General features: G+C 42.0%; 1 protein-coding gene across 1 annotated transcript in view; it reads right to left on the bottom strand.

The window, feature by feature from the left end:
• Nucleotides 1–253: 253 nt before the first annotated feature.
• LOC308518601 (phospholipid-transporting ATPase ABCA3-like) overlaps nt 254–17219 on the bottom strand; it is a gene marked incomplete at both ends in the record, with an annotated part of 332625 nt that continues 315659 nt past the window's right edge. Inside the window, 7 exons of the mRNA XM_081090312.1 lie at nt 254–394; nt 776–849; nt 4815–5005; nt 5409–5579; nt 6038–6225; nt 7174–7368; nt 7586–7711. Of these exons, the coding sequence (XP_080946438.1) occupies nt 254–394; nt 776–849; nt 4815–5005; nt 5409–5579; nt 6038–6225; nt 7174–7368; nt 7586–7711 (1086 nt within the window). The remainder of the gene's footprint in view (nt 395–775; nt 850–4814; nt 5006–5408; nt 5580–6037; nt 6226–7173; nt 7369–7585; nt 7712–17219) is intronic.

Raw genomic sequence — 17219 nt, forward strand, 5'->3', positions numbered from 1 at the left:
GCCCATCACAGTTCAATATTGACAACAGGTCACTTATCTTCATCTCCAAAGATTGCAAACTCTCTTTTTGGGGGTTCAATTTCTCTACACACATACAGAGAGAGAGGGGGCATCAGAGAATGTGGGGAGAGGGAGAAGAAGAGGAGGGGGAGGAGGAGGAAAAAGAAAAAAGAGATGAGAAAGGTACCTCTATGTACTTAGTTGCAGGCAGCAGTTTAAGAAATACATAAAGGTCACTTATTGGAACTGAATTTTATAGCAGCTTTACTCCTTGATCACTTTCCATTTTATCAACATTAGCAATGGCCAGAAAGACTTGTTCCAGTGTTATATGACTGATAGAATAGTCTTCTAAATTGAATAGCACTTTAGCTTCTTCCAAAATATTAAACACCTTTAACAGAAAAAATGGTGGTGTTATCATTGCAATATCCCCAGATGAACCTTTTCCTCACCCCTCACTCAATCATCCCCTCACTCCTGCTAGGTTTATACTTTAGGCAAAAAAATACAGAAGGGGGAAGTTAGAAAGTAGAAGGAAAAGATGGTTGGAAAACAGAGAGAAGAGGAGGCAGTTCTCCATCTTATTCTGATAGGTATGGGATAATAGCATTTAGGCCAGAAGTCTTAGTCCTACCACAGAGGACACTGAAAAGTAAGTTAGATTTTCCATCTCTAACAATGCCAGTCCGCATTCTGCAGGCCTGAATCCTCACACTCCTTGCCAGTCCTCTATTAGCACACAATGTCATATTGGTATGATTTTAATAATCACCTTTTCCCAGCAGATTTCATTTCTGGGAATGTGGTAGTAAATAATTCCTCGATACTCCTGGTTTACAATGTTACCTAAGAAAGATTTGAAAGGTAAGTAACAGGGAGGGCTCCATATTTGATGTTTTACAACATTCCCCAATAATTCCCATTCCAATTGTCCACACCAATGGAAGAGATATCACATGCAAGTTATACAAAAGATAAGAATTCCAAAGCCCTTTCTTTTTAGCATGTGTTAAGTATATATTAAGTGTTTCACTAGCTTTACAGCCATGTGGTGAAATATGGCTTTATTGCCTGTAGTTAGTAAAAATTGTAGAGTTGGGATAATCACTTTTAGGCACTGAAAAATTGAGCTCACATGCTCACTTTGCCAAACCTGATGTATATGAATCCTAATTTTGTGTGGAACCATTTCTAGACATTGTCCTGAAACTATACTCATAAAATTGTGGCGTGGTTTCTTTTCCCAGTTGTGTGTGTGTGTGTGTGTGTGTGTGTGTGTGTGTGTTAGGATCTCTATGTGGAGAGCAGCTACAGTGTTTGGACAGGTTCAAGCCTCGGACTAATGAGAGGGCACAGTCCACTCGTGGCAAAGCCACGTGCAAGTCCCAGCTTGGAGGGCAGAGCCCTCCCAGCCCATTGATAGCCAAAGGCTATAGTTGTAACCTTGACCTTATGGTCCGAACCTGTGGTCCCACGTAACTTAGTGATGTGGGCTTGATAGAGTTCAGGTGCATGTAATTGAGTGGATTAGAACATTGTTTAACACCCTGACCACGCCCTTACTTTACCTTGTGGAATCTGGCTATAAAATAGAGACTTGGCTTGCGGGCGCTGTCGCTGTCTCTCCGCCAAAGAAGCAGCGTCCCACCGAGAACCAGCTTTCATTCTCTTGTCTGTCTTTTCACTGCCCCGCGCCCCCCATCCGCCCCCTCAGGTTCACCCTTGGCTATGCTGGCACAGAACATCTCTATACTATTCTCATGATGAGGCAACCTTCATTCTAAAGGAAAGATATAATTCATGTATATAAAACACAAATGTGAAGGCACTCATTGGAGCAAGGAGCTATTATAGCTTTTGAAAATATGGTAGTAATATTGTAGGTAGCCATTCCTTGTTGATAGTGTGACTTTATATTTATTACAACACAGTTGGCGATTATTGCAAGTGATATTCATTGAAGTTAAAATATTTAAAATAAGCAAGCTATATGTCAATAATAGTATGTAGCATTTTTTTTACTAGCCTCTAGTAAAAATTTAAAAAATGTTTAAAATTGTGATATATATCAAACATATAAAGAGTGTATGGAACATAAATATACAGTGTAGTGAATTATAATAAAGTTATGTCATCAACACCTAGAATTCTAAAAGTCACCTATATGCCACTAGCAAGACTCACTTCCTCCCCCTTAAAGAAACTATCTTGATTTTTATGGTAAGCATTTATTTGCTATTCTTTATAAATTTACTAGTGGCCCAATGCATGAATTCATGCACATCGAAAGGAAATTAATTAGAAGAAATATTTTAATATCACTATTCACCCTTTCTCTATAATAGAAGTGCCAACCAAATTCATGATCCACAATGACAGATGGAAACACATGGGTGCAACTGGCACCAGAGAGAGCTTTACATGTATTGCGCATGCACGAGTCAACTTAGCCTTTTATAGATATAGAATAAACTTGCTTAATTAGACCTGCTTTCTGATGTAGCTAAACTTTTTCCAGCCCAGTGAAGCACCCCAACTTCTCTTTCAGGTAATTGTCAGCAACACAGCAGTAAATATCAACACGAAGCAGATTATTATTGTAGATCACACAGGGAGAACAAAGGGTTAAATATTTAACTGCAGCAGTGTTTGACTATATTCTGCGCAGTGAGAAAACCTGAAGTCATTTTTAAGGTCCACCATTTCTTACTTCTTTTCAGTCAGGTCAAGTTTCTAAGCTTTCTAAATCTCTGTTTTCTGGCTAATGAGACAAAAAATAGGATTCCACCGAGTCTCCTATCTACCTACTCCAGGACTTCTGTGAGGATCAAATGATATGAGGCCTTTGGAAAACGCTTCACAGACATTTGGTTAAAGTGTAAAATGTTTCCATCTATGTTCCTGGGCTGAAGAAACTGCAAGGAAGCTAGTTGCTAGGGAGAGGAAACTGGGTGTTGCTCTGTGACGTCATTACCTGGAGCCCACAGCGACAGTTTCCAGACTGGAATGGGTTGTGGGCTGCATTTTGTGCCATGGGGTCTTGGCAGCATTGGCTGTGATTTGGTGGGGTGTTGTTCTGGGGTGGTGGCAGGGCCTGTGTCCCTCTTGGGGGAAGACAAGTGTTGGTTTGCCAGCCAGTGCCTGTCATGGCATCTCCTGGGTTGAGTGTCTGCCCTCTGGTGGTCAGTGTGCATCATAACTACCAGTCAGATGGTAGGAGAAACACTTAGCCTTTTATATATATAGACTAGAGGCCCAGTGCACAACAATTTGTGCACTCGGGTGGGGGGGGGGGTCCCTCAGCCCGGCCTATGCCCTTTAGCAGTCTGGGACGCCTTAGAGGAAGTCCACCTGCTGGCTTAGGCCCGATCCCCCAGGGAGTGGGGGATGTCCAGCCCTCGGGTGATGTCCACTTGCCAGCGAGGAACAGGCCTAAGCTGCAGTCGGATATCCTTAGCGTTGCTGAGGAGGCAGGAGAGGCTCCCACCACCACTGCTGCACTGGCAGCAGTCAGCCTGGCTAGTGGCTGAGCAGAGCTCCCCCTGTGGGAGTGCACTGACCACCAGGGGGCAGCTTCTGCATTGAGCGTCTGGGCCCTGGTGGTCAGTGTGTGTCATAGTGACCAGTCATTCCCAGTCGTTCTGCTGTTAGGGTCAGTTTGCATATTACCCTTTTATTATATAGGATAGAGGCCTGGTTCATGGGTCAGGGCCGGCTGGTTTGCCCTGAAGGGTGTCCTGGATCAGGGTGGGGGTCCCCACTGAGATGCCTGGCCAGCCTGGGTGAGGGCCTGATGGCTGTTTTCAGGCTGGCCACACCCCCTTTAGGGTGGGGGGTCCCCACTGGGGTGCCTGGCCAGTCTGGGTGAGGGGCTGAGGGCCATTTTCAGGCTGGCCAAGCCCCCCAGTGATGAAAGTTCCCAGCCTCTCTCTCTCTCTCTCTCTCTCTTTTTTAATTCTGGGGTTTATTTACCTTCTATAATTGAAACTTTGTTGCTTTGAGTGGAGCTCAGAGGTGGGAAGCTTGGCTTCTTCCATCATTGGGGCAACCAAGCCTCTTGCTTTCTCCAGCTCTGAGGCTGCTGGCCGCCATCTTGGTTGGGTTAATTTGCATATAGTTGCTCTGATTGGCTGGTGGGCGTGGCTTAAGGCATAGCAAAGGTATGGTCAATTTGCATGTTTTTTATTAGTGTAGATTACCTAAATATGGAGCCCTGAAGCCTATAGTTTGGTTTTGCACTTTTGTACTTCATATAAATGCAAAAACATAGTTTGCATTAATTTTATGTTTTCTCTCATTCATATTGTGTAAAGCTGTACTTCATTTATTTTTATTATATACTAGAGGCCCAGTGCACAAAATTCCTGCACTTGGAGGGGGGAGGGTCCCTCAGCCCAGATTGTGAGAAGGCGCAGGCCAGGCTGAGGGACCCCACTAGTGCACAGTTGAGGCCGGGGAAGAACACGGGAGGTTGGCCAGCTGGGGAGGGACTGCAGGAGGGCTCCAGGGCATGTCCAGCCCATCTCACTCAGTCCTGATTGGCTGGACACCAGCAGCAAGCTAACCTACCAGTTGGAGCATCTGTCCGCTAGTGGTCAGTGCACATCATAGCAAGTGGTCGACCGGTAGACCGTCTGCTCCCTGGTGTTCAGTGCATGTCATAGCGAGCAGTTGAGTGCCTTAGCATATCATTAGCATATTATGCTTTGGTTGAATGGCCGACCGGATGACTGAACACTTAGCCTATTAGGCTTTTTTTACATAGGATATGACTTAACACAGCTGTAACAAGTAAGCCCTACCTATATTACCTGGGAATGTTGTTGCAATGAATTCTTTGAACTCCTTTTGCTTATTTTCATTCTTATCAATCTTAATCTTTACTGTCAGAGTGTATATATCACTAAACTTGTTCTTGAGTTGCTGAGGACTCTCGAGGCACTTGAACTTCCCGTTTACCATGATTGCCAGCCTGGAACAAAGGGCCTCACATTCTCCCATGCTAGGGGACAAAGAAGATTTGGCTGAAGAGACTCTCTTTCAGAGGATAAGGGCAGTATTTCAAAGCAGAGCTAAGACCATACGGTAATATTTGCAGTAGGAAAGCTTGGTGTTGCAGAACATCACCACTAAGACCATATTTGGGAAGAGAAGATTTTAAAAATTGAAAGCAGTTGATTTCTATATCCATGGTAGAAAGACCTTACTTCCTATTTTCTGTTGCTTCTGGATTTCAGAACTCAATTTAGGATTCTTGACTTTAGACCAAATTAGCCTCTACCCACAGCTCCTCTTATGTATGTAGCTCATATACTTAGATAAGTTCATTGACTTATATTCCCAGCTCCAACTAATTCCCTCCTATACTCTCCTAACTCTCAACCAAACGCCCCAGTAGGTCATACCTGTGGGAAGTTATGATGACAGTCTTGCCAGCTTTACACAGCCACGTTACTATGTCCCAGAGCAGGCGCCTGGCAATGGCGTCCATGCCAGCAGCTGGCTCATCCAGAAAGACAACTGAGGACTTTCCCATTAGGGCAACGACAGTACTCAATTTACGTTTGTTTTCTTTACTTTATCGTCAAAAGAGAGAGAAAAGTGGAGGAGAAAGAAAAAAATAAGGGTACACAAGTCATTAATTTCCAGGACAGAATTAGCTCACATATCCAGAATGCTGATTTGATATGAACCACAAAGTAGCAGGCCCAAATCCAGGTGTATATAGTAACTCATTTTCATTGAAATGGCATTTTTGGTAATTTATTTCAGCATCATTATTGCTGTAATATTTTTGTTTTGGGAGATAAAGAACCATAGGGAGATAAGGATGCAGGTGTTCTTTTTTAAATGCAAAGGCTATAGCCCATCTCTACAAAAGGTTAACTTTATCTGCCTTATTCCTTACATTAGAACCCTGACAAGACATGAGGCTATTCATAGTCATTGCCTCTGTGTGACAGAGGGATCAGTTTGTGTTAACAGGCATTCTTTCTAAACACTAGAAACACAGGCAGGCAGAATAATATCTCACCTGTATGTGTAGACAAACTTGTCAGCATGGTTTTCTAGGTGCATTGAAAGCAAAAAGATTTCTACATACTTGCAGATATTTGGCTCAGGGACCCCCTGCAGCCTGGCATACATGATCAGCAATTCCCGGCCCGTCAGGTGGTTAAGCAAAGGGTTAGATTGAGGACAATAGCCAATTCTTGACCTAACCTGAATCAAGATGGTAATAATAAGCAAAAGATCCAAGTCAACTGTTCCATTGAGCATAAAGTTCACATAGATGAGCTAAAAAAACCTAAGCCCATGCTGTGAAGAAGCTTTGATACCCACAGAGTTCTAGTCTAAAGAATATTTACAGGAGCAACTCACTATGTAAAATGTCATACTAACATTCCTAACTGAAATTTTCAACAAACATCTATTGTGTAGAGATTTTTGTTAGAGGAAGTTGCCTATTCAGATATCATTAGGCAAAGCCATTCTATTAAGTCCATTAAGACAATGTATAGAACTTCACTTCCAACATTGGCCAAGTAACTTCTGTCAGGCTAATCTTCCCACAGAAAAGAATGATAAGATATATATTATGTATATCTTTGTACATATAAAGAATACAAAAACAAACAAGTTGAACTACATCAACTTCTACACAGCAAAGGAAAAGGAAGTCATCAATAAAGTGAAAGGGAGAAGAAAGAAAGAAAGAAAGAAAAGAAGAAAGAAAGAAAGCAAGCAAGCAATCTACTAAGTGGGAGAAAATATTTCCAAGTCACATATCTGATAAAAAGTTAATATTTAAAATCTTTAAAGAACTCATACAACCTAATAGCAACCTCTTCCCAGACAATCTGAATGAAAATTGGGCAGAGGATCTGAATAGACATTTTTCAAAAAACAATGCATAGGTGGCCAACAGGTACACAAAAAGGTACTCAGCATCACTAATCAGGGAAATGCAAATAAAAACCACAAGATATCACTTCACACCTCTATCTCCATCTATCTCTATCCTATCTATGTACCTATTATCTATCTAGCATTTATCTACCTTTCATCTTATATATCTGAATTCTCCCAGCTTCCCTTCCATGTCTCCCGCCCACCTGCCTGGTTACCGCCTCCCTTGGGGCAAAACTCAGTGATTAGGAACACACTTACCTTTCTGATATTTTCAATGAGGCTAATGCCATCAATTAATACAACTCCAGAGCTTATGGTCTCATCTCCAGTTAACATTTTCAATATAGTGGTTTTTCCGGCTCCATTTAATCCAAATAATCCAAAGCATTCAGAATTTTTTACGACAAGGGAAACATTTCTTACAGCCTTTACAGTTGGACACTTATAATAAGTCTGAAAACATTAAAAAAATCACAATGTACTAAAGCACTGATTGTGGGTCACCCACAATTATAACTGTTACCTGTGGACAGTTTCTCAGGAGCACTCTGCCTTCCAGCCATCTGTTTTACTAGGATATGCAAAGACCCCACAGCAGCCCAATGAATTCGTCCAATACATCCTTGGCAGGGACAAAGCTCAGGGAAATATTGTCACTGTACGACTTTACCTTCACAAGTTCTTTGAGAAGCAGTGGGCTATTCTTCAATTTAGGAGACTGTGCCAAGACTTTCTTCCTTTCATTTTCTACATTTTCATCCACATATTCGTTGATTACATGCATGGACTCTTTAGCCTATATTTTCAAAACAAGGACCACAGATGTGAATACATGTTAGAGATCTTGTATAAACTGAGTGAGATTTTGAAAGCTGACCTGAAGGAGTAATTTCAAAGATGTCAGAAAATATTGGACTAATTTTCAAAAGCCTTCCTACCAATTTCCTAAATTCTTATGAAAGTTTATTCTTGACTTGCTTACTTTTGGAAACTATAGAATGAACAAGTTTTTCTACCACTGTGAGGAAGCAGCATGTTCTTGTCAGTAAAATGGACACATCATGGAAAGCAAAAGCCACATCAATACTGTTATTGTCTAAGTACCATTTGTTACAACTAAAATATGTTCATGAGACAATGTGAACTGAGAGAGGAGAAAATGGCCTTTTTCTTTTTGAGGGAAGGCTGAATTGAATACGAAGGACTATTGAGAGCGTGAACATAGGTGGGGATAAGAAGAAAGGCCACCGGAGAAACCAAGATGGTGGCATAGGTAAACACCGGAAATTGCTGCCTCCCACAACAAATTCAAAAATACAACTAAAAGACAGAACAGACATCATCCAGAGCCACAGGAAGGCTGGCTGAGTGGAAATTCTACAACTAGAAGGAAAGAGAAAAGGATATCGAGACTAAGAGGAGGCGCAGTGCGGAAGTAAAATACAAAGGTGCGGAGGTGCATGTGGAGAAGGCTGGTGGCTGAGGATACAGTTGTCTTTTTAAATCGGGAGGGAGTCTCAAGCTCTGAGCTCCAGTTCCGGGTGAGTCTCTGGGGACCCAGAGTCATACGGGAGAAGCGGGACTGTCTGGCATCAGTTGGAACTCGAGGGCAGCTTTCTCTCGGAGGTGCTCGCAGCAATTGCCGGGGCCTCTGAGGGCAGGACTGAGAGCAGCCATAACTGCTCCCACCACCCTGTTGATCCCCTGGGACCCTGCCCCACCCAAGCCAGTACACTGAGGCTTTTGCATATGAAAGGCCTGACCCTTTGCAATCTGAAAATTACTTAACAAACTGCAGCTGGCCCAACGCCCCAGGGCAACTTGCATTGCTTCACAGCTGGCCTCTGCTGAGTAGCCTCAGGCAGAGGCTAGATTAGCACCTCCTTAGATATCCAGGAGTCTGTTCTCTCACTGCAGAAACAGCTGATTCTCACAGCCAATTGGCCTGGAGGTCAATCCCTCCCAGTGATAGCTACAACAATCAACTTAACTACAACAAGACTGTGCACAAAGCCCACAAAGGGTGCACCAAGAGAGTCTACCTCAGGTAATTGGGGAGGCTGAGCCACTGGGCCCTATAGGACACTTAGCAAAGAAAGCCACTCTATCGACACAGTGAAGCATAAAAAATGCCAAGACAAAGAAACAGGACACAAATGACAGAAATGGAGGAAAGCAAACTACTGGATATAGAGTTCAAAACCACACTTATAAGGTTTTTCAAGAATTTTCTAGAAACTGCCGATAAACTTAATGAGACCCTCAAGAAATCTAGTGAGACCCTCGACATTGTGATAAAGGACCAACTAGAAATTAAGCATAAACTTACTGAAATAAAGAATATTATACAGACTCCCAACAGCAGACCAGAGGATCGCAAGAATCAGGTCAAATATTTGAAATATGAAGAAGCAAAAAACACCCAACCGGAAAAGCAAAATGAAAAAAGAATCCAAAAATACGAAGATAGTGTAAGCAGCCTCTGGGACAACTTCAAGCATACCAAAAGCCGAATTATGGGGGTGCCAGAAGAAGAGAGAGAGAGCAAGATATTAAAAACCTATTTGAAGAAATAATGACAGAAAACTTCCCCTACCTGGTGAAAGAAATAGACTTGCAAGTCCAGGAAGTGCAGAGAACCCCAAACAAAAGGAATCCCAAGAGGACCACACCAAGACACATCATAATTAAAATGCCAAGGGCAAAAGACAAAGAGAGAATCTTCAAAGCAGCAAGAGAAAGACAGTCAGCTACCTACAAGGGATTACCCATATGACAGTCAGCTGATTTCTCAACAGAAACTTTGCAGGCCAGAAGGGAGTGGCAAGAAATATTCAAAGTGATGAATACCAAGAACCTACAACCAAGATTACTTTATCCAGCAAAGCTATCATTCAGAATTGAAGGTCAGATAAAGAGCTTCACAGATAAGGAAAAGCTAAACCAGTATTATATGAAATGCTGAAAGGTATCCTTTAAGAAGAGGAAGAAGAAGAAAAAGGTAAAGATATAAAATATGAACAACAAATACACATCTATCAACAAGTGAATCTAAAAATGAAGTGAATAAATAATCTGATGAACAGAATAAACTGGTGATTATAAAAGAATCAGGGGCATTGAAAGGGAGTGGACTGACTATTCTTGGGGGGGGGGAAGAGGTATGGGGGATGCAGGAAGAGACTGGACAAAAATCGTGCACCTATGAAGGAGGACAGTGCGGGGGGGTGGTGAGGGCGGAGGGTGAGAGGGAAACCAGGTGGAGGGGAGTTATGGGGGGAAAAAAGAGGAACAACTGTAATAATCTGAACAATAAAGATTTAATTTGATTTTAAAAAAAAAAAAAAGAAGAAGAAAGGCCACCATCAGCAATGGGAACTTAGTAAAAGATGAAGGAGTGAAATGATTCAGTGTGGCTTGTAGAAGCAGAATAGTAAGAAGTTAGCAAAATTCCTGGGCAAGTGGAATGGGGAAAGTAAGACAAGAAAATTAAATACGGAGGAGAAACCAAGATGGCAGCTTAAGTAAACACCAGAGTTTGTGCCTGGCACAACCACTTCAAAAATACAACTAAAAGACAAAATGGACATCATCCAGAACCACAGGAAGGCTGGCTGAGTGGAAATTCTACAACTAGAAGGAAAGAGAAAAGCATATCGAGACTCAGAGGAGGTGCAGTGTGGAAGTAAAGTGCAGAGGTACGGAGGCACATGCAGAAAGGGCTGGTGGCTGAGGACACGGTTGTCTTTTTCAATCGGGAGGAAGTCTCAAGCTCCCGACTGCTCTGAACTCCAATTCCGCGTGAGTCTCTGGGGACCCAGACTCATACCGGGAGAGGCTAGACCAGGGGTGGGCAAACTTTTTGACTCGAGGGCCACAATGGGTTCGTAAACTGAACTCAGAAGAAGGAGCTGCGGCCGTGTTTCCCGACATTGCCATGTGAACACTGCTGCTGGTGAAGGAGTGGAGGGGAGAGCAAGAGAAACCTCCGCTCTTTTGGCTCCGCGGGCCGGATAGAACAGCCGAACAGGCCGGATCTGGTCCACGGGCCGTAGTTTGCCCACGGCTGGCCTAGAATGTCTGGCATTGGTTGGACCTCGAGGGCAGCTTTCTCTCAGAGGTGCTTGCAGCAATTACTGGGACACTGAGAAGGGGGGCCTCTTAGGGCAGGATTGAGAAGCAGCCATAGCTGCTTGCTCCACCCTGTTGATCCCCTGGGACCCTGCCCGACCCAAGCTGTGTGAAGAGGCTTTTGCATATGAAAGGCCTGGCCCTTTGCAATCTGAAAATTACCTAACAAACTGCAGCTGGCCCAAGGCCCCACAGCAACTTGCATTCCTTCACAGCTGAGCTCCTGCTGGGTAGCCTCAGGCAGAGGCTGAATTAGCACCTCCTTAGAGATCCACGAGCCAGTGTACCCAGTGGTCAGAGTGGGACCATCCAGATTACAACTCCTCAGATCCATAAGGGACACACTCAGGGGGCAGACTCAGTGAGCACCAAAGCCCCACTGAAGCAAGTCTTTCCCCAGAAGGGTGTCTCCAGCTCAGAAGTTCTCCCACTGCAGACACAGCTGATTCTCACAGCCAATTGGCCTGGAGGTCAATTCCTCCCAGTGATACTTACAACAATCAAGGCTTAACTACAACAAGACTGTGCACAAAGCCCACAAAGGGTGCACCAAGAGAGTTTACCTCAGGTAATTGCAGAGGGTGAGCCACTGGGCCCTGTAGGACACCTAGCACAGAAAGCCACTCTATCAACACAGGGAAGCATAAAAATGCAGAGACAAAGAAACAGATCACAAATGACAGAAATGGAGGAAAGCAAACTACTGGGTATAGAGTTCAAAACCACACTTATAAGGTTTTTCAAGAATTTTCTAGAAACTGCTGATAAACTTAGTGAGACACTCAAGAAATCTAGTGAGACCGCTGATAAATTTAATGAGATCCACAATAAGTCTAGTGAGTCCCTCGAGGTTGTGAAAAAGTACCAGCTAGAAATTAAGCATACACTGACTAAAATAAAGAATATTATACAGACTTCCAACAGCAGGCTATAGGATCGCAAGAATCAAGTCAAAGATTTGAAATACAAAGAACCAAAAACACCCAACTGAAAAAGCAAAAAGAAAAAAGAATCTAAAAATACGAAGATAGTGTAAGCAGCCTCTGGGACAACTTCAAGCATACCAAAAGCCGAATTATGGGGGTGCCAGAAGAAGAGAGAGATCAAGATATTGAAAACCTAGTTGAAGAAATAATGGCAGAAAAGTTCCCCTACCTGATGAAAGAAATAGACTTACAAGTCCAGGAAGCACAGAAGGACCCCAAACAAAAGGAATCCAAAGAGGACCACACCAAGACACATCATAATTAAAATGCCAAGGGCAAAAGACAAAGAGAGAATCTTCAAAGCAGCAAGAGAAAGACAGTCAGCTACCTACAAGGGAGTACCCATACGACTGTCAGCTGATTTCTCAACAGAAACTTTGCAGGCCAGAAGGGAATGGCAAGAAATATTCAAAGTGATGAATGCCAATGACCTACAACCAAGATTACTTTATCCAGCAAAGCTATCATTCAGAATTGAAGGTCAGATAAAGAGCTTCACAGATAAGGAAAAGCTAAAGGAGTTTATCACCACCAAACCAGTATTAAATGAAATGATGAAAGGTATTCTTTAAGAGGAAGAAGAAAAAGGTACAGATACAAATTATGAACAACAAATACATATCTATCAACAAGTGAATCTAAAAATCAAGTGAATAAATAATCTGATGAACAGAATAAACTGGTGATTATAATAGAATCAGGGGCATAGAAAGGGAGTGGACTGACTATTCTCGGGGGGCGGGAAGGGGTGTGGAGGTGGCGGGAAGAGACTGGATAACAATCGTACACCTATGGATGAGGACAGGGGGAGGGGGTAAGGGCATAGGGTGGGGTGAGAACTGGGTGGAGGGGAGCTATGGGGAAAAAAGAGGAACAACTGTAATAATCTGAACAATAAAGATTAAAAAAAATTCAATGAAAAAAAAATTAAGTACGGTTCAACAGTTTGGGCAACTTACAGCCAGTCTGTGAACTGAAAGACCTAATCTCCCCTCACCAAGGATGCTGGAGAGCAGCTGGTTCATAACCAGAAAACACCTAGCTTACCTCACCCTGGCCTGGGACAACAGAGGACACAGACACTATGAACGCCATGTGTGCCAGCTCAAGCCAGGGACAGATGGAAATGGGTAACAAATAACAAAACCCCATTAAAGCCAGACAGACCTAAGATAACAGTACAATAGACCAAAGAACAACCCAAAACTCCCATCCACACTTATTTTGATGCCTCAGCATATTAAAAATGCACCTGCAACGCTGATGAATATTCTGCTGAAACCCTCCCCTAAGATTTTCACCTGAAGAAAAAAGGATAAAAAGCCCCCAGGACAAGTTGCCAGGACAAAGACTCCCTCTAGGACATGATCATGCCCCTTCTCAGGCGTGAACTTTCTTTCTAAGGATCCCCATGAGACTCGCAACCAGGGGAGCCTTGGGCAGTAGCAACTCAACCCAGGCTCACTCTCTGGCCCTGTCTCCAAGGCCCCCTTTTCCTCTGACTTCCCAGGGAGCCAACGCAGCCCTGCCCAGCCCACTTCCATCACTGTGACTTCAACTTCCTAGTGAGCTGACAGCCCAGGCTCACGTCTCTCCTAAAACATTTCTGGAGAGCTAAAATAGAGCGCTGCCTAGGCTCTCTCCTGTCGCTGCTTCTACCCCAAGTCCTTCCTTTGTGTCGCTGTCCCTACCTTTCATAAAACACTCTCAAACCCATCCAGACTCATGGTGTGAGATCTTCCCTACATGAAGTCAAGAATCCACACGCGACAGGCCGGCATTCTGGTAACACTGGGATTAGTAACTCATACTGCTTGAGCAAAAATTGGTTGATTTGAATTGCCTACTTTTACATCAAGTACTCATTATATTATCCAGCCCAGTAAACAGGATAATCCAAAGAATGAGAAGACTGCTTTTTCCCAATTTTAAAATTGGTTGTATCAGAGTGCTAAGTGAACATCCTTGCTGTGTTTTCAGTCTTAGGGTGCTCATGACATTTTTTGCCATTATGTTTGCAGTAGGCTTTATATATATAAGCAGATGCCACCGATCAGGCTGCGATAGCTCCTTTCTTTCCCTAGTTTCTGACACTTTTTATGTATATGAGTGTGAAATGTGGATATAAACATGTGGCTTTTCTTCTTGAAATTTATTAATTCATGGGTAACATTGATTTTCAAATATTAAACTAGCTTTTTTACATTTATGAAATAAACCCTACTTGTTCATGGTAGTCTTTCTATGTATTCCTGGATTCTATCTGTGAATATTTTGTTGAGGATTTGTGTTTCTGTGTTCATAAGGGATATTAGTTTCTTGTACTTTTTCTGATTTTGGTATCAAGTGTAATAATAGTTTCATAAATAGAATTGGAGCCGAAACCGGTTTGGCTTAGTGGATAGAGCGTCGGCCTGCGGACTGAAAGGTCCCAGGATCGATTCCGGTCAAGGGCATGTACCTGGGTTGCGGGCATATCCCCAGTAGGAGATGTGCAGGAGGCAGCTGATTGATGTTTCTAAGTCTCTATCTCTCTCCCTTCCTCTCTGTAAAAAATCAATAAAAATATATTTAAAAAAAAATAGAATTGGAAAAAGCTCCTACTGCTATACTCTGAAAGAAATTGTATAGAATTGATGCTATATGTTTTTTTAAATTTATTTTTTAATTACAGTTTACATTCAATATTATTTTCTGTTAGTTTTAGGGGTACAGGAGAGTGGTTAACCAATCATATACTTTACAAACCATTACCTTGATATTTCCGTACCCACCTGGCACCATATAAAATTATTACAATATTAGTGCCTACGGTATACTTTACAAGAATTGATGCTGCTACTTTTGGTAGAATTTATCAGTGAAATTGTCCCGATGTGGTGTTTTCTTTTTCTTTCTTTCTTTCTTTTTTTTTTTTTTTTTGGAGGTTTTAAACTATGCACTTTCATTTTGCCTTTACATTGGTTAGTATGTGTCACCTATTTTTAATTTATGGTCACTCTGCCTGGAGGCTTACCACTTTTAATCATTTTTCAAAGAATTAGCTTTTGGTTGCGTTCACAGATTTTTCTCTGTTGTGTTTCTGTTTGCAGTTCCTTTTCTTGTTTTGTTAACTTAAATGCTGTTTGCTCTGAGTTTATTTTGCTCTTCTTTTCCTAATTTATTGAGATACAAACTTCAATTATTGAACTGAGACCTTTTTCCATTTCTAATGTAAATATTTAAGACTATAAATGCCCACAGAAACACTGCTTTCGGTGCACCCCACAGGTTTTGATATGTTGTATTTTCCTTTCATTTAGTTTAAAATATTTTCTAATTTCTTCTGCAACTTTCATCTTGACTGATGGGTTTGAGAGAAGTGTGTTGTTTAATTTCCCAATGTTTATAGAGATATTCCTATTATATTTCTGTTATTAAATTATAGTTTAATTTCATGATGATCAGAAAACATACTCTTCATTATGTTAAATCTCTTAAAACTGTGAATGGTGTGTCTTGGTGAATGTTCCATGTGTCCTGCTTTTATTGGGTGCATGCTCTCTAAATACCAGTTAGATCTAGTTAGTAGTTTGCAGTTCTTCTATTAATAATTTTCTGTCTCTGTGTTCTATTGATCACTAAAGGAGTAATTGGTTGGTTACCAACACAACTGAATGAGCATATGTTGTTTTGAAGCAGAGACCCCTGTATTTATTTTTATCTGAGGGGGCAGTGGGAGTTCTTAAACTCAGTGTTCAGGGAAGTGTGCGGATTTAAGGTTGCAGGGTCATTAACTCAGATGTCTCCAGCTAATGAATTAGGGCACCGCTCTTCTAACAAGAGGTGTGATCTTGGCAGAGCAGATCTGCCTTGGTTGAGAGTTTGATCTTCCTGGAGCTCATCTAATCTGAAGGTTAAACCTTGATCTGAGTACTCACTTTTCTCTGCCCTTTCATGGCAGGAAATGCTACCAAAGAGGCTCTTTGACTCTCACACTTGGCTTTCAATTTCCTACCAATAACTCTCAGCTTTTCATCCTATGGAGGAAGGAGCTTACCAATAACTCATATCCCCATTGTTCTTTCAGTTGCTATTTCCCCCATTTTTAAAGAATACTTGACTTATCGCATCAGACATGCTTTCTGTTCCTCTGGTATGTTATCCCAGTTCAGAACAGATAAAAGGTTTTACAATTGGACCATTATTTTGTGCCAGAGGTTATTATTCTTCCTTTACCACCAGTGATGTGGGCCTCACTAAAACCCTATGTGATTGTGTATTTTCGCAAACCTCTCCTGGTACTAACTGTTGCAGGTGGACTTCCTTTGGTACCAACACCTGTGGAAGGGAGAAAAAAATCAGGAGTAGGCAAAGGATAGAAATCAAGCTATGATGAAGGTCAAATGACATCCTTAGTTGACCCAGTGGGAAGTCCTAAAGTTGTTTGAGTGGCATTGAGATGAGCAAACATTTTACTTCTGCATCTGTGAGTGACTGGATGCAGGTCATCTGGGAAGAGTATCACCTTGGGAGAGGAGGATCTCTGCAGCTAAAGCATCCATGAAGACAATGACAGCTGAAGGGGTCTGAAGACAGAGTTCCCAAGAAGCTGGGGGCACCAACTCCACTGAAGGGGGATCTGGACAGTGCGTTCTACCCTTTGATTTTCTGGGACATACATAGCAGCCACAGAGAAAATGTTTGATCCTAGCATAAAGTACCAAGTAGTCCTTTCGAAACAAAGTGAAACACATGTACATGGATTTTAGATAGATTAGATTAGGGATGAAACTTAAAAAAGAAGTTAAGGACAAGTCTCAGATTTCTCTATTCAACAAATATATAATTGATGGTGTTAGTTACTAAAATAGGGAACATTGGGAGGTTTTGTGGCAGTGGAAGAAGAGAATGTTAATAAGCAACAATAACGCTCCTACTAAAACCCAGCATTTATTATTTATTATGTGCCCTTCACAGGTAATTAACCTTCTTAATGACTCTATGAAACAGATCTATTATGACCTTACTTTAGTAATGGAAATACATGAAGAAATAGTGGCCAAAAATTTCTTAAATTTCATGAAAAATATTAATCTATACATCCAATAATTTAAATGAATTCCAAGTAGTTTAAACACAAAAAGATCAACAAGATGAACAGCCAGCTCCTCATGAAATCTGGGCTCCCTGTCACAGAGACAGTGG

Source organism: Myotis nattereri (assembly GCF_964212035.1).
Source record: "Myotis nattereri genome assembly, chromosome: 4".
In the NCBI taxonomy this organism is placed as follows: domain Eukaryota; kingdom Metazoa; phylum Chordata; class Mammalia; order Chiroptera; family Vespertilionidae; genus Myotis; species Myotis nattereri.